Source organism: Phoca vitulina, unplaced genomic scaffold (assembly GCF_004348235.1).
Source record: "Phoca vitulina isolate PV1807 unplaced genomic scaffold, GSC_HSeal_1.0 scaffold52, whole genome shotgun sequence".
NCBI lineage: Eukaryota > Metazoa > Chordata > Mammalia > Carnivora > Phocidae > Phoca > Phoca vitulina.
This window is the reverse complement of record NW_022589755.1, coordinates 6,620,909-6,642,795: the sequence shown is the minus strand read 5'-3', so window position 1 is coordinate 6,642,795 and position 21,887 is coordinate 6,620,909. Positions and strand designations below refer to the sequence as shown.

At 55.5% G+C, this 21,887-nt stretch overlaps 2 protein-coding genes across 6 annotated transcripts; one reads left to right on the top strand and one right to left on the bottom strand.

Annotated features, from left to right (window-relative positions):
* Window positions 1-1,589: 1,589 nt before the first annotated feature.
* PIH1D1 (PIH1 domain containing 1) lies at window positions 1,590-7,139 on the bottom strand. 5 transcript variants are annotated; one of them, XM_032388505.1, is made up of 10 exons: window positions 6,925-7,139; window positions 5,544-5,637; window positions 5,119-5,185; window positions 4,546-4,725; window positions 3,332-3,393; window positions 3,163-3,244; window positions 2,591-2,720; window positions 2,303-2,378; window positions 1,807-1,950; window positions 1,590-1,703 (listed from the first exon to the last, which is right to left on the bottom strand). In XM_032388505.1, exons 2-10 carry the CDS (start codon window positions 5,631-5,633, stop codon window positions 1,662-1,664), a joined length of 873 nt encoding a protein of 290 aa, XP_032244396.1. In that variant the 5' UTR covers window positions 5,634-5,637; window positions 6,925-7,139; the 3' UTR covers window positions 1,590-1,661. The 5 variants fall into 5 exon arrangements, with proteins under 5 accessions (XP_032244396.1, XP_032244397.1, XP_032244401.1 ...); XM_032388506.1 differs by having other exon boundaries at window positions 6,963-7,134; XM_032388510.1 differs by lacking the exon at window positions 6,925-7,139 and adding an exon at window positions 6,541-6,667.
* ALDH16A1 (aldehyde dehydrogenase 16 family member A1) lies at window positions 6,578-19,887 on the top strand. Its single transcript, XM_032388504.1, has 17 exons — window positions 6,578-6,692; window positions 11,404-11,506; window positions 11,898-12,024; window positions 12,797-12,975; window positions 13,062-13,139; window positions 13,549-13,730; window positions 13,817-13,969; window positions 14,440-14,625; window positions 15,004-15,087; window positions 15,298-15,434; window positions 15,615-15,720; window positions 15,798-15,928; window positions 16,233-16,400; window positions 16,696-16,897; window positions 18,285-18,470; window positions 18,795-18,917; window positions 19,481-19,887. The coding sequence occupies exons 1-17, from the start codon at window positions 6,603-6,605 to the stop codon at window positions 19,640-19,642; spliced, it is 2,397 nt and encodes a 798-aa protein (XP_032244395.1). The 5' UTR covers window positions 6,578-6,602; the 3' UTR covers window positions 19,643-19,887.
* Window positions 19,888-21,887: the final 2,000 nt, after the last annotated feature.

The window sequence follows — 21,887 nt, the reverse complement described above, 5'->3', positions numbered from 1 at the left end:
AATTCCCGGCCCGGGTGCGGAGGCGGCGGCCGCGGCTCCGGGCCAGGTGTGAAGGTGGAGCAGATGGTGAAGAGGAGGGAGTAGGAAGGGGGCCCCAGCCGCTGCCAAATCCCGGGCCTTCGCCGGAATCATCACCATGGAGACCGAAGAAGGCGGAAAGGACCCAGCTCCACACTTTTTTGGGACCTGGGAATGAGTTCCTCGGCCTCCTACGGGGGGGGGGGGGGGGTCCCCGTGCGAACTACAAGTCCCAGCGGCCACTGGACTTCACTGTTTGCTTCGGAAGAGCCGCGCTCACCGAGGGTCGCTGGGAGTTGTAGTTTTCTGAAACACCAGGCTGAGTCTGCGAGCCGCCCTCTGGTGGACAAGGCGCCACGTTCTCTCCTTCATAGGTCCAACAGACCCCATATCCGAGGTCATCCCCCTACCTTTTCACCTCCTCACCATCTATCTACTCCTGCCTCCCTACCAAATTCAGTCCATTCTAACCACACTGATCTCCTCGCTGTTCTTCCAACATTTACCACTGAGGTTCCTCCATTTACCCATTCTCCTAGCACTCGCTATGGAAGGAGAGAGGTGTCAATCATACGTTAACTCAACATTCGTTGAGTTCCTTCTAATTCTAAAGCATCATCACACCACAGGGGCATACATTCAATGAAGTAACACTGGATACCAGACACCGCCAGAGGAGGATTCTAACTCAGCTAGGGGAGATCAGAGAAAGCTTGAAGTTTGAAAAGCTTCCCAGAAAAAGCTCACTGAAAGGAATGACTTGGGAGGGGGCGGAGGAAGTGTCACAGGAGAGGAAACAGTACTTGCAGAGTCAGGAAGTGGGACACAGTTTGGTGTGATTGTGACCTGAAGCACCATTCCAAGAATAAGAGGATCGTCAGGACGAGAGGTAGGAGAGGCTAGAGATGACGGCATGTATCAGATTACCAACGGACTCATGAAAGGTCCCCTGGGAGGGCAAGACAATTAGACACTTCCCGGGTTTTACTGGAGGAGATGATACTGAGTAGAGGGAACAGCGGAAACTAAGAGAAGGTGCAACACACAGGTGTGGTCAGGACACCCTTCAGTGTGACGGGATTGAGTGAGAGGAAGGACAGGAATAAAATGAGGCATAGGGACGTCTGACTTCGGCTCAGGTCATGATCTTGGGGCCTGGGATAGAGCCCTGCACTGGGTTCCCTGCTCAGCAGGGAGTCTGCTTCTCCCTCTCCCTCTGCCCCTCCCCCTGCTTGTGCTCTCTCTCATTCTAATTAAAAAAAAAAAAAAAGGCATCAAGGGGGCCACACCAGCATGGCCTGGGGTGCTAGGCTGAGGGGCTGGGACCTTCTCCTGGGGCACTGGGGAGCCAAGGAGGGGATCTAAAGAGGAGAGGGGAGGGTCAGCTCTGGGACGGTGTGGGACAGGAGGGGAGACTGGAGGCCAGGAGGCCAGGGAGAGGATCTGGAGGGGGAGAGGCTGAGGCCGAAGCTGGAGCAGTGACTGCTCTGTGACTCTAGGACCCAGTCCAATGTCCCTCTTTCCTCCCACTCCCCTTGTACTCCTAGCCAGACACAGAACAAAGGCAAAAATCTTTTATTTCAATTTCAGAGAAGCCCCCACCAGTCTCTTCTCTCCACCTGGAAACAGAGAAAGAAACCCAGTCAAGAAGCCACCGACAGAAGGGGCATGGCCACCATCAGTTGCTGAGGAGAGACAGGAAAAACAGAATGAGGATTCAGGACCAGGAGTCCAGGCCCCCCAGTGCCCCCCGCTTCCCTGCACACCTCCCCCTAGCCCCCCAAGTACCTTTCTCTTCCGGTGGAAGGCTGCCTTGCTCTCCTTGGAGTTGATCCGCAGGGGGATATATGCATCCAGATGGTACAACTGCTGGGGGCCCCCCATCACCAGGCGGTTCTCCCCGATCTCCAGCGACAGCCCCAGAGCTCCGTCCTGAGAATACAGTGAAGTAAGCCCAGCCTTCCCTTCCCAGCAACAAGGCAATAATCAGGTGGACCGGGGAGAAAAGCCTCCTGTGTCGGGATACCATATGTAAAGGGTCTAATCCTCCAGGACAAAGATGAGAGACAGTAATTACAAGTCCCCATGACTGAGCACTTACAATGTCCCAAGCACCCTCAGGACAGCTCCCAAAGTGGGCCCGAAGGACCCATGGCAGGCAGCTGTACTCAGGGGGCAGGACTCACCAGGCTCCCACAGGTCTGGCAATGAGCCCCGCTCACTCCCCCTCAGAGACCCCAACCCTTCCACACCTTTCTCCAGCTCTGCTCAAGCGTGCACTCACCAGTTTGGGGAGATCAATTTCAGCCAAGAGGAGGTCAGGGGCTTCCAGCCAAAGGTTCAGGTGAGGCTTCTCACGGCTGGGGAGGAACAAGACCCAAAATTGAGGAGAGCCCACCAGCTCCTTGCCAGGGTTCATCCTTTCCTTTCTCCCGCCTCTGAGCCCTGCTGCCTCGGGGAGCCTTGTCGGTGGGAGTGCTGCTTCTCCCCTCTCTGGGTTCCCAGAGACCCCAGAACACTGCTTCCTATGGGGAAGGAGAAACGTGAAAGAGAGAACCCATGGAAGGCGCACCGTTCCTCAGGTCTCAGGGAGTCAGGAATATACAGGTTTCCCAGCTCCTGGATCCGAGGACGCTGCTGGGAGCGGATATTTTGCTGGGAGATGGAGCCCAGGAAAGGCCGGTTCTTCAACATGCGCCACTCTGCGGGTAGGAAGCTCGGGGTCAAAGGTGGCACGGGTAAGGGTTCCCTTTGCTTCCATAGGGGTCATGACAGCAAGAGCCTCAGGGGAAAGGACGCGCCCCTCCAAGGATGCCAGGGATCTGGCCACACCCCCAAGCTTGGCTTTAGGAAATCTGCCCACCTTAGTCCTGCCCTTCCCGGGGTATATCCCCCCCCCCCCAAAAATCTGTCCCTGGAGATGCTCCTGGCTCCGCCTCCTGGCTATCCAGACCCCGCCCCTTATCTGGTTTCTGGGTCAGCCCCGCCCACATCCCCAACCTTGAGAAGCCTCGCCTTCTCCCTATAATCCACAGCCTAGGGACCAAGAAAATCCCTGTCCACACTAGCCCCACCTTTCCCAAGGGCTGCCCCCAAGCTGCTCCGGCTCCTCTAGTCCCCGCCAGCCCCGGGCCCACCCCTCACCTGGATTCAACTGCAGACTGTATTTGTCCTCAAGGCCCTCCCTGGCGATGGTGACCACGAGCTCTCGCAAGAAATCGCTGTTCTAGGAGTGAGAGAGGGAGGCTGCGGGAGGGCTCCGGGTGGAGGGAGAGGCTCCGGCCCAGGCCTCACCCGCAGCCCCGCCCCCAACCTGCATCCTCCGGTAGAAGTTGCTGTTGACGGCTACGTCGTAGGCGGTACAACCCTGGCCTTCTGTGGGGAGAGAAAGGGGGTGAGACCCCCAGCCCTCCGAGGGAACCCCACCGCCGGATACAGACAAGGCAAAACCAATAACGGCCAGCAGCCGCCAAGAACCAGAGAGACCCAGAGACAATCAGAAAGTAAGGGCTCAAGACTCGCACTTGCCAGTCTGGAATCATACCAGCCTCGTCTCTTCCTCTCGGGTCCTTTCCCACCATGTCCCAGCGCTGACCTCGCCCCTTCCCTGCACACAGCCCTCCCATGGCTCCCCAGCGCCCCAGATGAAGGTATGTGTCCTTCAGGCGTGGCGTTGAAGACCCTGTGTGGTCTGCTCCTCCCCCCTGGAGATAAGCTCACTTCTCTGTTACTCTAGGACCCAGTCCAATGTCCCCCTGGTCATTGGGGGGATCTGGTCCCTTTAAATGTCTTCCAATCTCTCTTGATTACTGACCAATCCAATTCAATCACTGCAGCCTCTGTACTCCTCTGTCCCCTCTGCCTAGAACCCTCTTCTCTGTCTTGGCCTGATGAACTCCTCTGGTTCCTTCACATCTTATATCTGACACCTCCTCCTCCAGGAAGCCTTCCCAGACCCTTCAGTTTGGGTGAAGAGCCCCTATCAGAGCAGCACAAATCATACCATATTGAAACTGCATCTGTCCCTTCCACCCTCAATCTAAGACTAGGAGTGTCTCAAGGGCAAGTTCTGGGTATGATCAGTCCCCAGGGCACTGCCCAAAGCCTGATCCCAGGAGGCTTCAGGGGACATATGTGATTTGAAACACAAGCATATAGAGTCAGAAACTCAACAGAGACAGGTGAGACAAAGCTGAGAGATAGAGACGGGGAGAAGGGTGAGGAAGGAAACAGGAACAAGAGTGAGCGCTGGTCTGGCCAGCTAATGAGGACACCTGCCCAGCTCGCCCTCACCATGGAGTAGGGCAGGGAGAAGTCCAGCCTGGCCAGGTTGGCAGGACCAGGACTGTCCTGTGCAGCAGGTACTAGAGGCCCAGGAAGCTGGGCATATGTCACAGAGAAAAGGATAAGGTCAGGAAGGCCAGATTTCTGGGTCCTGAGGGAGGAGGGTCCTGGGCCCTGGATCTTGGATCCTCGGGAAGAAAGGACCCAGGGAGCTAGATCCTTGGGTCCTCCGAGGGCACTGACTTGCATCCAGCTCGGCATGAGGTTCTCCCAGACTCATGGGGATGCGAAAACCGGCTTGGTCTTCCTCCAGCATTTGAAGCAGCTCGTCCTCAGTCACGTCAGCCGGAGGAGGGATGGAAGGAGAGTGACAGATGTTGATGAACACCTTCCCTTCGGATGAGTTGGTCTTTATGCAGAAACCTGACGGAAATGGGTTTGTCCTGAGTATCTGCCTCTGCATGCATCTGGGTTTCCATCTATCCCCTCTTCAGTCTCAGTTCTTCTCTTGATCTGTCCCCTCTTTGGCCCCTTCTCTTGATCAGTCCTGTTTTCTGGGTCTGCTCCCCGCTCCATCCCCTGGGATCTCTGCATCTCTTTCTGTCTTTGAGTCTCTGTCCCCCTAGTCATGCCCGTCCTCCTCCTCCTCTCTTTAGATCTTGGTCCCTTCCCTGCTCTCTCTGGATCTCTGTCACAACCCCCGTCAAGGCCTCTGTACCCCATTATTGTGCCTCTCTCTGTGTCCCCTGCCCCCAGCCTCTGTCCACCTCTCTCTAAGACTCTATCCCCCTCTCTCTGGGTTTCTGCCTTTCTCACCAGGTTGCGGTTGGATCTGTGTAGATTCTGGTCTGCTTGTCTGGGCTTGCTGGAGCTCCTTGGAGGCCTGTGTGAAGGAAAACAACAACCTCTGTGCTATCAGACCCTCATTTGTTCTTCAAAGGTTTGTCGAGAAATTTTATGCATATGAGATGTGCACAGAATAGGACATACTATGTCTCTCTCCTCCTTTGAGGACCCCTAATAACAACCCCAACCCCACTCTGCATTTCTTCCAGAGCCTAGCAAACTTGGGAGTTAAACAACTACAATTCCATGTAGTGCGTTCTGGGAATGTAGTGTCATCTCTGAGCACCCACGGGCGTGCATACACACGTGCGCGTGCGCGCGCGCGCACACACACACACACACACACACACATATCCCCCGAACACCCAGGGACCCAGGAGCGGGTCAGTCCTCACCTGCAGCAGCAGCTCTTCGAAACGCTCGGTCTCCGCGCCCATCTTCTCTGCCTCGCTTAACTCCGGCACCAGCAGCTTCGAGTCCGCCATGGCCCTGAGGAAGAGACCTAGGCGTCCTCAGTAACCCCGACGTGGGGGGGGAAACCCTGGCCAGGATCCGAACTGTGGGGCCTGCTGCCGGACCCACAACCGACTCCTGACACCCACTATCCTGTATGAAAATCTAAGAATCTGGCCTGAGACTATAATTCCACTCAGACCAGATGCGGTTGTCCAATCTGTTGGGAGCCAATAGTTCCAGATGCTCTCCAAGTCCTATCAGGTAAACATGTAAATGACAGCCACACTTTCAGCCTCTGTAACCAAGGACTTCCGCAGACCACGCTTCCGTCTACCTCGAACGCTCAGACACCAATCCGGCAACCGCACTACGTTCCGACCAATCATAGTCTAAGGCTGAAGCCACGCCTCTCACCTCAACCAATCAAAACTAAATCCTGAACCTAATTTCTGAATGCCACACTTCCTGTGTCGATTAAAGCTATACTTCTCCTCTTTCCAGACCACATCTGGCCAAGCTACTGGACAGCCCAGGCTGGCGCACTTTCAAAACCTTAATTTCAACGTCCATCCTAAAAGACTCCCTTCTGACCTCTGAACTATCGCTTCGTCCCAGAGCTCGATTCGATTCTCTAGTAAATTTACTTCGGACTAAAAGCTGAACTTCCTGCCCTCAGTATGAACAGGGTGGAGAGAAGATACACCAATACGGTCACCCTTCTAAATCTGGAGCCTTGCTAACTATTTGCAAGACACCGCATTTTCTTCCCGTCCCCGACCCCCCCGCCCCGCCTCGCCTCGCTCTGAGGATTGCGCATGCTCCAAGTCACATGTCCCAGCATGGGCATATGGGCGGGGCCATCGTGTCCAAGGCGGGGTTACGCTCTCTCCCGTAGCCCCGCCCCCTTCGCTGGAGTGGGCGGTGCCGCCCTTCGACCTCAAGGTTCTTCTGGGCAGAGCGCCCCGCACTTCTTGGTGGAAAGCGGGCCCGGGCGGGTGATGGCTGCGACGCGTGAAAGGACTAGCGCCCGAGAGATCTTCAACACGCTGGAGTACGGACCGGTGCCTGAGAGCCACGCATGCGCGCTGGTGAGGGCCTGCCGTTCGGCGCTGCCCATCCCCCTCCCCAGGCCTCCGGGTCCCGTTTGGCGCGCGACTCCCGTGATGCACCGCGGCAGCTCAGCAGCTCCGCCCTTCTCGGTTCCCGTGACTCAGGCCGCCCCTTTAGGACCCACCCTTGAAGGGCGTTCCCTTGATCCTTTGCGGCTGCTGCTTCTTAACCCTTGAGTCTCCCCCTCTTGTTTCGGAATAGTTCTCGTACCCCTTGTTCCGAACTTCGCGGCGGTGTTTCCCCGATACCTCAGAGCCCCCGGAGGGTCTCCTGTGATTCTTCAGCGCCCCCCACAGAACCTCCCGTGATCCCCAGGGACTCGGAATTCCTGTGGGGGCGCCCTTGATCTTCCAAGGACCCTCAGAATCGCCATGGACTTCCCGTGATCCCTCAGAACATCCTGTGGCTCCCGTGGCCCACTGAGCCCCACCCCCTGAACTCCTGTGGGGCTCCCGTCGTGCCTCAGGGCCCCCATCAATACTTGCGGGGCTCCAGGAGCTTGGGAACCTCCGGAGAGCTCAGAATTTAAATCACCTACAGCCCCTCAGAATACCACCCTCGTGGGGCTCCCAGGATTCTTCAGCGCCTCTTCAAGTCCTCATGAGGCTCCTGTGATCCCTCGGGGTCCCCCAGACCACCTCTTGTGGTTCCTGTGGATAAGTAGGGTGCCTCGAATATTCTGTAATTACCTAGGCTCCTCCGAACTCCTTCCATGGGGCTCTCCTGATCCCACAGGGTCTTCTAGCACCCAGGGATGAGAAGCTGAGGCTGGAACAATGGAAGAAGATGAGACCAGAGCCTGGAGCGGGCTGTGGAAGTGGATAGATGGATAGGAGGGGAAGAGGCAGAGATACAGGAGGAACGGTGTGAGAGTTGAGAGGGCAAGGCAGTGTCTGAGGTCTGGCTGTCTCTGACCCACCACGACCACCACCAGTGGTGATCCCAGGAGAACTAGGGTTTCGAGGAAAGACCCTGAGCTTGGTTATCACATGGTGAGAGTGTGAGGGACCCGGGGACAGCCTTGGGCTTGTGCAGGCGTCAAACGCTACTTGGGCTCGAGCCTTCAGGTCTGGAGACAGGGACCTGCGAGTCACCAGTGTAGAAAGATAGCTGAACTGTGGGAATGAGGATCTGGGTCAGAGGACAGACAATTCCCACACTTGGAGGTTGGCTAGAGATGGAATATACTGAAATAGCAATAATGTGATCATAGCTTATATTTACTGGGAGCTCTCTGTGTTCACTCAGTGTGATCTCATTTAATCCCCAGAACAGCTGTGAGGGGATTATTGTCATTATTTTAGCACACGGAGGCTGAAAGGGGTAAGCAATTTTCCTACGGTCAACACAGTTTAAAAGAGGTGAAGCTGAGATTTGAACCTGAGCCCCCCAGATTCCACAGCCCATGGTTCCCCCACCGCCTCCCAAGCAAAGGTCTCAACCTTCCAATGTGTGGGCCAGACTCGACCAACAAACTGTTTTCTTTGGCCTGTAGTTTATTTTTGAAAATGTGAATTAGTGGCCAACTAATTCCCTGTAAACATCCAGGAGGATTCCAGCTTCTTTTGAAAATAAAATCCCAAAATTTGGCAATGTTTGGCTCACATTCCCTGACAAAAATCATCTGGATTCAATAGTGGCTGTCTTTTTAGGCAAGTGATGAGTTCCCAATCTCCACCAGCCCCTCTTCTCACACTAACATGACTTGCCAGGACCCTGTGGACATTCCTTTAGGGTTTTGTTTTTCTTGGGCGGGGGGAGTTTGCAAACTTCCACAGAGTAGTTAATACTGCTACTTACCTATCCCTCAGCTTCAGGAATCGCCATTTGGTCCAGTGTTGTCTTCTATTGTTTTCTCTTTTTTCTGGAATGATTTAAATTCCAGATGTCGTGTTAGTTTCCCAGAAATATTTGAATTCCCATTTCTAGCAGATAAGGACTCATTTCGTAACATAACCACCTAGCCATTTTTTTTTTTTTTTTTTTTTTTTTGAGGGAGGGCTCGAGCGAGCGTGCAAGGCAGGGGGAGGGGCAGAGAGAATCCTAAGCAGTCTCCACGCCCAGCACAGAGCCTGACAAGGGGCTCAATCTCACAACCCTGGGCCGAAATCAAGTCAGACACTTAAGCGACTGAGACACCCAGGCGCCCCCACCTAGCCATTTTTCACACTTCACATTAGCGGTCTTTTTTTTTTTTTAGATTTTATTTATTTATTTGTCAGAGAGAGAGAGAGAGCATAAGCAAGGGGAGCGGCAGACAGAGGGAGCAGAAGACTTCCCGCTGAGCTGGGAGCCCAAGGCGGGAATTGACCCCAGGACCCTGAGATCCTGAGATCATGACCTAAGCCGAAGGCAGACGCTTAACCCACTGAGCCACCCAGGCATCCCAGCGGTCATTATTTAATATCATCCAGTGTCCAGCTCATGTTCATACACCCCCAGCTGTTTCCAAAATGTATCTTTCTCTGGGGGTATTTGAATTGGAAACTTCTGACTCACCATTTGACTTCAAAGAAAAAGGAGAAGGGCCAGTTGGCAGGGTAATAGGAAAATCAGGAGAAGTGGCTTTGGGATGCTAAGAAGAGAGCAGTTGTAGAAGGAAAAAGTGGGAAGCATGTCTCGGATTTTGCCAGGATTTAAGGAAGACAGGACCAGGGAGAGACATGGAGCAGACGTGGAGGGCGAGGTGCAGTGGGATTAAGAGGCAATTCTACATAGTGCTGTTCTGAGTGTATAATGGGCACTGAAGCATTTAATCCTCACCGCAGCCCTGTGAAGTAGAGAGGGGCTGTGATTATCCCCATCTTCCAGATGGCTTAGCCAAGCCCAGAGTATTGTAACACCCTAGCTGAGGTTGCACAATAAATACCAGAGCCAAGATTCAAAATCCTAGCTCCAGAGACTCGGTCCCATTTGCAATGCCTGTGTGCTCTGCGTTGGGCTCAGGTAGACATGTCACATCAAATAAGTCTGCACCTGGCAGGCCTGTGTCTTCAGCGGGAGTCCATACTGCTCCCCAAAGTGATGACCGCAGAGGTGGGAGGGAACGCCATCACATGGCCAGGTGCGCGAGCCACCTGGCTTAGAAGCCCCACCTTCCAAAAAGAACCTGATACTGCTTGGGAACAGTGTCACGGGCATTGCCTCCAGGGTTGTGACAAGGTATGTACCCAATCACAGGAACGCAGAGCGATCAGAAAGCCCCAGTGCCCTGGCTTCCCATTGGAGCCTTATGGCGTGTTCCCAATTTTCCCGGTCAGGTGCGGTGGACCATTCAGGAGTCATTGTTGCCTGGTAATGCAGCTGAATTGTCTCAGGTGTCCTGAGAAATAGGAAGTTCACCTGAGGTCATTTCTCCACGGAGGAGAAAGGGTTTTATTAAGCCACATTTCAAAGTCAGTAGGACAGGGGCGCCTGGGTGGCTCAGTGAATTAAGCGTCTGCCTTCGGCTCAGGTCATGATCCCGGGGTCCGGGGACCGAACCCCAGTAATGGCTCCCTGCTCAGCGGGGAGTCTGCTTCTCCGCCTCCCTTTGCTCCTCCTCCTGCTTTGCTGGCTTGCACGCTCTCTCTGTCAAATAAATTAAAAAAAAAAAAGCAAAGTCAGTAGGACAGCCCTCACATATCTCTGGTGAGAATGTAAAACAGCTTGGTGGTTCCTCCGTAAGTTACTCGTGGAGTTGCCCTATGACCCAGCAATTGCCCTCCTGGGTACAAATGCCTAGAAGAAGTAAAGATGGGTGTTCAAACAAAAACTCGTACATGCATGTTCTGAACGGCACTATTCACAATAACCAGAAGGCAGAAACAAACCGAATGTGCATCCACCGGTGATAAATGGATAAACAAAACGTGGCCCATCCAGACATTGGAATATTATATAGCTGTAAAAAGGAAAGGGGGTTTTTGTTGTTGTTTTTTTTTAAGAGAGAGAGAAGACGGGGAGGGGCTGAGGGAGAAAGAATCTTAAGCAGGCTCCACGCCCAGCATGGAGCCCAATGCGGGGCTCGATCTCACAACCCTGAGATCATGACCTGAGCCGAAATCGAGTCAGATGCTTGGGGGGTTGGGGGATGGGTTAGCCTGGTGATGGGTATTAAGGAGGGCATGTATTGAATGAAGCACTGGGTATTATACGCAAACAATGAATCACGGAACACTATATCAAAAACTAATGACGTAATGTATGATGACAACATAACATAATAAAGTTAAAAAAAAAAAAAGAGTCGGAGGCTGAACCTCAAAAACAGCATGTTGGGTGAAAGAAGCCAGCCAAAAAAGTCACAGACTGTAAGGTTCCATTTCTGTGAAATATCCAGAGTAGGCAAATCCACAGAAACAGGAAGCAGATTAGTGGTTGCCAAGGGCTAGGGGCAGGGGGAAGGGAGAGTGACTGCCTAATGTATACAAAGTTTCCTTTGGGGGGAACGGAAATGTCCTGGAACGAGATTGTGGTGATGGTGGCACGTCCTAAATGAATTGTGCTACACTTTAAAATGGTTAACGTGATGAGTTTTAGGTTATAATGTATTTTACGTTTGTGGGTTATTTTCCTTCTACACAGGAGAAGAATTAGCGGAGGGGGCAAAGGGGTGCAGGTGTCCCTCTCCCAGAGGATTCTAGGCAGGAATTGACCTCCCCCAGCTGGCTCCCAGACCCCATTCCAAACCGTCTTCACCTCCCACAGGCCTGGCTGGACACCCAGGACCGACACTTGGGTCACTATGTAAACGGGAAGTGGTTAAAGCCAGAACACAGGAACTCAGTGCCTTGCCAGGATCCCATCACAGGTATGAGGTGTCCCCCAGCTGCTAGGGTAGGGAGAGGCGTCTGTACCCCCCAGTTGTACCAACAACAACGCCCCATTCCCTTTGCTTGGGACCCTGAGGCCAGGGAGTAGCCAGTGGGGGAAGAAGGCCAGGATTGCTGGCTTTTCCTGTTAGCAGTCATCCTAATTATGACTCCAAGTCCCTATGTACGCTTCTTGAAGTCACTCTACTTAAAGATCCCTTCCTTGATTACGGGAGACAGAGCAATGACCAGTAGGGTTATAATAGAGCGGGGCTGGGGACCAGCTTTCCTGCCTTGGGGTGCACCCGGGCTCTGGAAATCTTAGCCCCCTCCAGTTCTGACATGGGCTCCCCCCCTTCCTGTCTGGGGTCCCTCCATTCATCTCCCCAGGAGAGAGCTTGACCGCTTGCCTCCAGGCACAGGCTGAGGATGTGGCGGCAGCCGTGGAGGCAGCAGGGACTGCGTTCGAGAACTGGAGTGGACTCCCTGGAGCCTCTCGGGCTCAGCACCTGCTCAGGTGACACAGTTGAGGTGTGGGCCTTGGGAGGTGGGCACTTGAGACTGTTGGAACAAAGACTCCATTTCCCGATATCTCGCTGAATTACTTGTAGCTAAGGCTTATGGCCAGCATGCCTTCAAGCCTTTAGCAGCTAAAAAATCCATGCACCATACACCAGGGCTGGTGATGAGAAAGCTGTTTCTCATCACCAGAATAGACCGGGGCTCATCGAGGGTCCATTTTCCTGGCCCCAGTGCCCATTTTCCAGCATACTCTTGGGGCAATTAGAGACAAAGTTTCCATTTTCTTTTCTTTTCTTTTTTTTTTAAGATTTTATTTATTTATTTGAGAGAGAGAGAGCATGAGAGAGGGGAGTTCAGAGGGAGAAGCAGACTCCCCACCGAGCAGGGAGCCCGATGCGGTTCTTGATCCTGGGACTCCAGGATCATGACCTGAGCCAAAGGCAGTCGCCCAACCAACTGAGCCACCCAGGCGCCCCAAAGTTTCCATTTTCTAAAAGAACAATTGAGATTAGAGGTTCAACTTCAATTTCGCAGCACCTTTGGGGGTCGCTGGTGGCCACAATCTTCACACGGCCCTTTCTGGTTTTGTGGTTCTCGGACTACATTTCCCATAAATCTTTGAGGCTCTCCACCCCTGGTAAATGATGGGGATGCCCCCAGGAGATCGTAGGGATTGTAGTCCAAGTACAGAGGGGGTGTCCCAGGACTGTATGACTGAAGGGCAGTGGGAAATGACTCCCCCCCCCTCCCCCCGGCTGTCTCTGCAGACTGGCCAAGATGATCCAGAAGCACCAGCGGCTGCTGTGGACCCTGGAGTCCCTGGTTTCCGGGCGAGCCGTTCGAGAGGTTCGAGACGGGGATGTCCCACTGGCCCAGCAGCTGCTCCAGTACCACGCTGTCCAGGCGTACACCCAGGAAGAGGTGCTGGCAGGCTGGGAGCCCATGGGTGAGAAGCAGGAGCCCTGGCCCCCAGCCCCTTCCTCCCTTATGACCTAGCAGTACGTGCCCCAGTCTCTTTATTTATTCTTACAGGAGTAATCGGTTTCATCTTGTCACCCATGTTCTCCTTCCTTGAGATGATGTGGAGGATTTGCCCTGCCCTGGCTGTGGGTAATTATTGGGCTGGGTCTGAGGGAGAAGGGGTCTGGGAGACATGGACCCCTGGGTCTGAGGGAGGAGGGGCTGAGGGCCTGGACTCCTGGGTCTGAGGGAGGAGGGGCTGGGGGCCTGGACCCCTGAGTCTGAGGGAGGAGGGGCTGGGGGCCTGGACCCCTGGGTCTGAGGGAGGAGGGGCTGGGGGCCTGGACCCCTGGGTCTGAGGGAGGAGGGGCTGGGGGGCCTGGACTCCTGGGTCTGAGGGAGCAGGGACTGGGGGGCCTGGACTCCTGGGTTTGAGGGAGGAAGGGGCTTGGGGTCTTAACTCCTGGGTCTGATGGAAGAAGGAGCTGGGACCCCTGGGTCTGAAGAAGAGCGCTGGGGGCCCAGACTCCAGGGTCTTTGAGCTGCCCCCCTTTTCCAGGCTGCACTGTGGTGGTCCTCGTGCCACCAGCCTCCCCGACACCCCTCCTCCTGGCCCAACTGGCAGGGGAGCTAGGCTCGTTCCCAGGAATCCTCAATGTGATCAGTGGCCCTGCCTCCCTGGGCCCTGTCCTGGCCTCCCATCCTAGAGTCCAGAAGGTGACCTTCTGTGGAGCCGTCGAGGTATCTTTGGGGTTGGGAGGGGAACAGGATGTGGCTGGGAGGCCGGAAGGCCCCTCCCTTGGCTGAATCCGGCGGGGGTCCTGCAGGAAGGACGTGCCCTTCGGCGGACCCTGGCGGGCAAGGGTGCCGAGCTGGGCCTGGCACTGGGGGCTGAGTCGCTGCTGGTGCTGACGGAGGCGGCGGATGTGGACTCGGCCGTGGAGGGCGTCGTGGATGCAGCCTGGTCCGACCGCAACGCGGTAAGGCCCATGTGCCCGTGGGCCCCCAAGTCCTGGGGGTCGTGCGTGTCCGTCTCCAGACCTCAGGGCCTCCTGTCTCTCTATCGATTGTAATGTTCAGCTCTTTGTGTCTCACATTCTCTCTCTGTGGGGCTCCTCATCGCCTCTGATTTCTGAATCTCCACATCCCGGCTCTCCTGTTTCTGCAGGGGGCTCATGTCTCTTGTTCTTAAAGATTCCCTCCACTTTTCTGAGTGCGCATGTCCCTAGTTTTCCAATCTCTGTCTTCACTCTGAATCACCACCTTCTGCAACTTCACCTCCTACCTGGATGTGGAGCCCTGGTGAGTCTCTAGGGTCCCCAGCCACTGCTCCTTGACCCTCCTCTGATATGTGTATGTACGTCCCCATGTCTCGGCCTCTGTGGGAGCCTGTCCTCTCAAGGTGGGCCCTGACTTTGCCTGCCTGCCCTGACATCCCTCTTCCTAACAGGGGGGACTCAGGCTCCTCATCCAGGAGTCTGTGTGGGACGAGACGATGAGGCGGCTCCAGGAGCGGATGGCGCGGCTTCGGGGCGGTCGAGGACTGGATGGGGCCGTGGACATGGGGACTCGAGAGGCTGCCGCACGTGACCTGGCCCAGCGCTATGTGCGTGAGGCCCGGAGTCAGGGCGCCCAGGTGAGCAAGGGGCACAGACTCCAGGGTGCCAGGGGAGGAGAGACCTGGAGACCTGACTCCTGGGTCTGAGGGAGGAGAGATTGGGCCTGGGCTCCTGGGTCTGAGGGAGGAGGGGGCTGGGGGCCTGGGCTCCTGGGTCTGAGGGAGCAGAGGGCTGGGGGCCTGGGCTCCTGGGTCTCAGGAAGGAGGGACTGGGGGCCTGGACTCCTGGGTCTGAGGGAGGAGAGACTGGGCCTGGGCTCCTGGGTCTGAGGGAGGAAGGGGGCTGGGGGCCTGGACTCCTGGGTCTGAGGGAGGAGGCAGCTGGGGACGAGGACTCCTGGGTCTGAGGGAGGAGGGGCTAGAAGTGAACTTGCCGATCTGTTTCTTTCTCTTCAGGTTTTTCAGGCTGGTGACAGCCTATTCTTCCCCCCAACTTTGGTCTCTGACCTGCCCCCGGCTTCCCCATGTACCCAGGCAGAGGTGAGCCGTCTAGGGCCCTGGAGATCCCATTCTGTCCACCCATCTGCAGCCAGACCTGAGCAGCAACACTACGCCTGCAGAGGCCCCAGTGGGCTGACCACTGGGTCTGGGTTTGGGGGCTGCTAAGTGTTGTAGGCTGCTCCCCTAATGGCTGGGATGTTCGAGAGAGGAGCTGGCCAGGCCACCTGAGTTCCATCATCCCCCTTCCAGGTGCCCTGGCCCGTGGTCGTGGCCTCCCCATTCCGTACAGCTAAGGAGGCCCTGGCCATGGCCAACGGGACGCCCCGAGGAACCAGTGCCAGTGTGTGGAGCGAGAGACTAGGGCAGGCCCTGGAGCTGGGCTGTGGGTCAGTCGGCACCCGCCGGGGCACGGGAGGCAGCCTGTTGGGGGGGCCCAAGCTTCTGCTCTTCCTCTCAGTCTTGAGGCCTCCATCCCCCTGTCTCCGGGTCTCTGCCCACCCCACCTCCCTGACTCCCGGCCCCCTGCGACTTTGCGTTCTTGCTCACATCCCCTTCTCTCCCCACAGGCTCCGGGTGGGCACGGTCTGGATCAACGCCCACGGCCTGCGAAACACTGAAGTGCCCACGGGTGGCTGCAAGGAGAGTGGGTCTTCCTGGCACGGGGGCCCCGACGTGAGTGCACCCCTCCTCCGCCCCGTCATCACCCCCTTCAGCCACCTTGTGCACTTTTGACGCTGCTCCTCTTCCAGGGTCTGTATGAGTATCTGCGGCCCTCAGGGACCCCCGCCAGGCTGTCTTACTTTTCTGAGAATCTGAACTATGACACCTTTGGCCTTGCCGTCCCCTCAACCCTGCCAGCTGGACCCGAAATAGGACCCAGGTGAGCTGTCCCAGGGGCTGCAACTGTGAGAATCCCTGGGGGTGTGGAAGGGGAGAAGGAAAGTTGTGGCAGGCTCCCCGTGGACTGTGGGGAGGCAGTCATTAGAGCTATCTTGAGGGGTCCCCGGGTGCTGCCCAGAATTGCATCCTGGGTCTTGTGGCTCCACACCCAGCCCCTGTGCCTAAGGAGAGTCTCAGTCCTGTTAAATGAAGGACTGTGCTCTCCCAGAGGCTCAGTGGGGTGGAGCATGGGGTCTGAGTGGACCTGACCCCAGGACCCACCCCCACGCCTCACCCTGCTCCAGCCCAGCAACCCCTTATGGGCTCTTCATCGGCGGCCGTTTCCAAGCTCCTGGGGCCCGGAGCTCCAGACCCATCAAGAATTCACAAGGCAATCTCCACGGCTACGTGGCTGAGGGTGGAGCCAAGGATATCCGAGGGGCTGTGGAGGCCGCTCACCAGGCTGCCCCTGGGTAAGGGGAATCGTGTGGGAAAACCCAGAGGTCATGGGGCATTAGAGAGGGTGGTCTGAGACCCCCACAGGCTGATGGTGTGTGGGGTCTGGGTCCCGAGGACCAGTGGGTTATGAAGTCCGAGCTCCCAAGGTTGATGGGATTCGGGTCACCCCCCTCACTCCCCTCCCCAGGCAGATGGGCCATGGGGCCTGGAGCCCCATCATAGGGGCTGCCGATAGAGGAAGGACATCTGGAAAGGGCCAGGACCAGGAAGCCGACTCTTGATTTGCACTGTGTCTCCCCACACACACAGCTGGGTGGCTCAGTCACCAGGGGCCCGGGCAACTCTGCTGTGGGCCCTGGCAACTGCCCTGGAGCGCCGGGAGTCTGCCCTCGCCTCGAGGCTGGAGAGGCACGGCATGGAGCTCAAGGACGCCAAGGTGGAGGTAGAGCTGAGTGCGAGGCAGCTTCGGGCATGGGGCGCCCGTGCCCAGGCCCAAGGCCATGTCTTGCAGGTGAGAGGGTTCGGTGGGCCGGCAGACAGCTTGGACAGCCTGGGGTAGGGGTTAGAGCAAGGATTTGGGAGTGAGCCAGACTTAGGGAGAGAGAAAGCGAGAGCGAGCGCGCATGAGCAGGAGGGCAGAGGGAGAGAGAATCTCAAGCAGGCTCTGTACTGAGCGTGGGGCCCGACACGGGGCTGGGTCTCACGGCCCTGAGATCATGACCTGAGCCTAAACCAAGAGTCAGACGCTCAACCAGCTGAGCCACCCAGGCACCCCTAATTCCTAGGTTTTAATCTGAGAACATAAAAGCATGTATCGATACAAGGATTTACATCCAAATTTTATAGCAGCATTATTCATAGTAGCTGAAAACGAAACAATCTAGCAGCGCCTGCCTGGCTCAGTTAGTAGTGCGTGTGACTCTGGAACTCCGGGGGACTGAGTTTGAGTCGCATGTTGGGCGTGGAGTTTATTTTTAAAACAAATAAATACGATAAATAAAATAAAAGGTGGAAGTAATCCAAACATCCTTTGGTAGGTTAATAGATAAACAGAGTGTGCTACACCCATAACAGTAGAATCCTACTCAGCACTCAGGAGCGAACAGGCTATTCCGTGGATGAATCTCAAAAGGACTATGCTGAGTGAAAGAAGCCAAATAAAAAAAATAGTGGAGACTATATGATGCTGTATCTAGAAAATTCTAGAAAATACAAACTAATCTGTAGTGAGCGGGCGCAGATCAGTGGTTGAGGACAGAGAGGGTTCAGATAGAGTCAGGTGGGAAGGATCACTAAGGGGCACAGGCAGATTTTGTCGAGTGAAGTTCATTATCTTGATTGTGGTGATAGTTTCACCAATACGTATAGATGTCCAGACCTACCAAATTGGGGGCATCAGGCTGGCTCAGTCAGTAGAGCATAAAACTGTTGATCTCAGGGTCACGAGTTCAAGCCCCATGTTGGGCATACTTTAAAAAAAAAAAAAAATTATCAAAGTGTACTCTTTTAAAATGCATGCAGTTTGGTAAATGTCAATTATATTCAATAAAGTTTTAAAAAAATTATACACACACGCACACAGAAACAAACCCACCAGCTAGGTTCTAAGCCCTCTACACGCAGTAACTTACTTCGTTCTAACAACAAACCTCTGAGGTAAGCATCATCAGCCTCGTTTGAAAGATGGGAAACTGAGGCCCAGAGAGGTTAAGTACGGTCACACCCAAGGTCACAGCTGGTGAGTGGCGGAGCCAACAGTCTGGCTCGAGTCTGCTCTGCACTACCACCTGATGAATCCTCTTTGGAGTTGTTATAGAGAAGCAGAGGTGGGGAGAGGAGGAAAGGGGCAGATGATGAGGCTCCTGTGCCCGGCCCTTGACTTCTGCCTGTCCCCACAGGTGGCAGAGCTGAAAGGCCCCGTGCTCCGGCTACGGGAGCCGCTGGGCGTGCTGGCCATTGTGTGCCCTAACGAATGGCCCCTGCTTGCCTTCGTGTCCCTGCTGGCCGCCGCACTGGCCCACGGCAACGCGGTGGTCATGGTGCCCAGCGGGGCCTGTCCCGTCCCTGCCCTGGAGGTCTGCCAGGTACAGTTGTCCGCCTTCCTGCTACTGCTTCCCGAAGCCCCTGGGCCAGAAGATGGATGGAAGGTGCCCCGGGGCCTGCACTTGACCCACCCCCTTGGTAACCGTGGTAACCCCAGTCCCCACCCCCACCCCCAGTCCAAGCCTGCACTGCTCATGGACCCCGGGACCATTCTGTCCAGGCCTTGAGCGTTGGCCAGTCATGACCCGGGTCCCATTCCTTCCAGGAGCCCCAAGGGTCCTCCCCAGATGCTCACTCCTCACCCAGCCTGTTGCTTGCGGGGTCTCTGACGCCCTTTCTGCCCAATCCTCTCTGCCGTCCCCTAGGATATGGCCGCCTTGTTGCCAGCAGGCCTGGTGAATGTGGTGACCGGCGACCGGGACCACCTGACCCGCTGCCTGGCCTTGCACCAGGACGTCCAGGCCCTGTGGTACTTCGGATCTGCCCAGGTACCCTTTGCTTTGCTGTCTCTTCAGCATCTCAAACCTCACCAACAGCCTCGTCCTTTTCTAGAACCAGGGCAGTGCCCCCTAGAGCTCCCATTGCTAGGGAGGAGAGACTCTTTGGCAACCAGGTTCTGAGATCCTGCCCCTTTAGATCCCCGGTTGCTAAGGAAGGGGATCTCCTTAGCATAGCAGCGAGGGCCTCCTATCCCGCCCGGCCCAAGACCTCATCTCACTGGACAACCCGTTGCTAAGGACCACACCCTGGTAGCAGAACCAGAGGCCCGCAGTCCACCCTCCTGATGGTAACAGGGGAACTCCTTGTCACCAAGAACATCAGGCCCCATTCCTTTGAACGTGGGCTGTTAATGGGGAGGAAATCCCCTAGCCACAAAGGTCAGCCTTGTTTCCCTCAGCATCTGGAAGGTCGGCCGACTACACATTGAGCATTGTAGCAACAGAGCCTAGGTCAAGCCGGCAGGCCCCTCAGTAATAGTCCTTGTTGCCAAGGAAACAGCTGCTTGGCGACCAAGCTGATGGAAGTGCTGATCCCCCTCTTCTCATGCCAGGGCTCCCAGTTTGTGGAGTGGGCCTCAGCAGGAAACCTGAAGCCGGTGTGGGTGAACCGGGGCTGCCCTCGGGCCTGGGATCAGGAGGCCAAGGGGGCAGGCGCAGAGCTGGGGCTGCGGGCAGCACGGACCAAGGCCCTGTGGCTGCCCATGGGGGACTGATGCCCAAGTGCCACCCGCTGCATCTTGGCCAGAGGAGAGATGGACCCTGACAGACACCAGAAGCCTAGAACTTTGTTTTATTATGACTCCCATGCCCTCCAATAAACTCTGACCAACCTTGGCTGTGCTTCTGAGGGGAGGAAGTCGGGGAGTAGCAACTTCTGGTGTGCTTGAGCTCATCCGAGTTCTGAGACTCAGCAGCCGGGTGGGCTGGCTCCAGTACAACACAGTGTTTGTGAAACAGATCAAGGGAACTCCGAGAAGCCCTGGGCAGGGCCCCAGGGCCTCTTGTTTCCCCCCTGGTCTTCTCCATCCTGAGGCTCTCGCTCTTTGAATTTCTCTGCCAATGCGTTGTTTCAGGATCTGTGGTGTGCTGCTATAAAATAAAGCACAGTGGCTCTCTGCAGTAAAATAAGGCCCTGGTAGGTAACATTTGCCAATTCCATGGTGTAAATGCTCCCACCATGTCAGGTTTCCAGCTCTAGATGAGTGAACAACAAACAGGCTGATAGAATTCCTGAATTTTTAACAGTCCATTCCCAGGAGCCAATCTGAGCGGCTCCAGCACATCCCCGTTTTAGAATCCTTTTGGATGCCAGGAACCCATTCACACTAGCTTAGGATAAGAGGGAAATTTCTGGAAGGCTACAGAGACCTCTTACAGAAAACAGGGCAAGACATGCATCTGAGGGGCCCTAGGTCCTGAGAACCCAAAAGTAGGCAAGAACCAGGACCGGTCCTTTCTCTGTAGGCATGTGACTTCTGGGGTCTTTCTTTCCTTCTTCCTTTTCTTTTTCTTTCTTTCTCTTTGATCTCTGGGGCTTTTCTTTAATTTTCTTTTCTTTTGTAATGTATATACCTAACATGGGGCTCGAACTCATGACCCCGAGATCGAGGGTCGGATGCTCCACCGACTGAGCCAGCCAGGCGCCCCATCTCTGGAGTTTTCTATCCCTACCTGCCCCTCTTTCAGTGATGTGACTTTAGGAAAGTTTCTTCACTGCTCTGAGCCTGTTTCCTCATCTGTAAAATGGGACTGATAGTTCCAACCAGACTGGTTGATTCGATGGGTACACGGGACACGCTTTATGACTGTTCGCTGTTCATTAGAGATTGATTCTGTCGTGAGGCAAATGAGAATAGGCAGCCAGCCTCCTGTCAGGATCTGACTAAGGCTGGGCAGAATAATTACCTCTCCCAGGATCTGGACTTTTGGAGAGGAAAGACAAGAATGAGAGAGCTGGAGGAAAGTCCCTGGAAGGCTCTGTCTGTGGTTTGACAGTTCCTTGCAGGATTCCATGGGCTGCCTCAGTGTCCTTCTGTTGCTTTAACCAGCCAAAGGCAACAGCCAGCCAGGTGCACACACCCCCCAGCCCGGAACAGAGGCGAGTGTCCGGCTGCGTCCAGGGAGAGGAAATCTGATTGGCCAGCCTGGGTCAGGCCTCTGCCTCTGAGCCGATCATCTCTGCCTGGGGGGGGGCGGAGCTCCTGGCCTGTGCAGCGGTCCAGTCCAGGACCAGATACCCACGGAGCGCTCGCTGTGAGTGAGGTGCTGTCCTAGGTGCTGGGGAGGCAGCTGGCCTCAGGAGCCGATGTGCTGGAGGGCGACAGGTGTATTAGGCTCCTGTCGCTGCTATAACAAAGTTGGTGGCTTAAGTAAAACAACACAAATGCATTATCTTTCAGTTCTGGACGTCAGACAACGAAATGGGTCTCACTGAGCGAAAATCAAGGTGTCAGCAGGGCTGCATTCCTAACCGGAGCCCAAGGGGAGAATTGCTTTCCATGGCACTTGACCTGCACCACTCTTTTTTTTTTTTAAGAATTTATTTGAGAGAGAGCGCCAGCAAGGGAGGGGGGGCAAAAGGGACAGAGGGAGAAGCAGGCTCCCTGTTGAGCAGGGAGCCCGGATGCAGGCTCGATCCCAGTACCCTGGGACCATGACCTAAGCTGAAGGCAGACATTTAACGACTGAGCCACCCAGGCGCCCCCCTGCATCACTCTTCATTGCCAGCGGCGGCCACTCAGGTCTTTCATGGCATCGCTCTGACTGTGATCCTCTCGCCTCCCTCTTTCACTTACAGACACCTCTGTGATGACATTGGACCCACTCAACCCACAATAATCTCCCCATCTCAAGATAATTAACTAAGTCGTATCTGCAGAGGCCCTTTGGCCATGTGAGGGAACATTGACAGGTTCCAGTGGACGTCTTGAGGGGCCATTATTCTGCCCACCGCAAGAG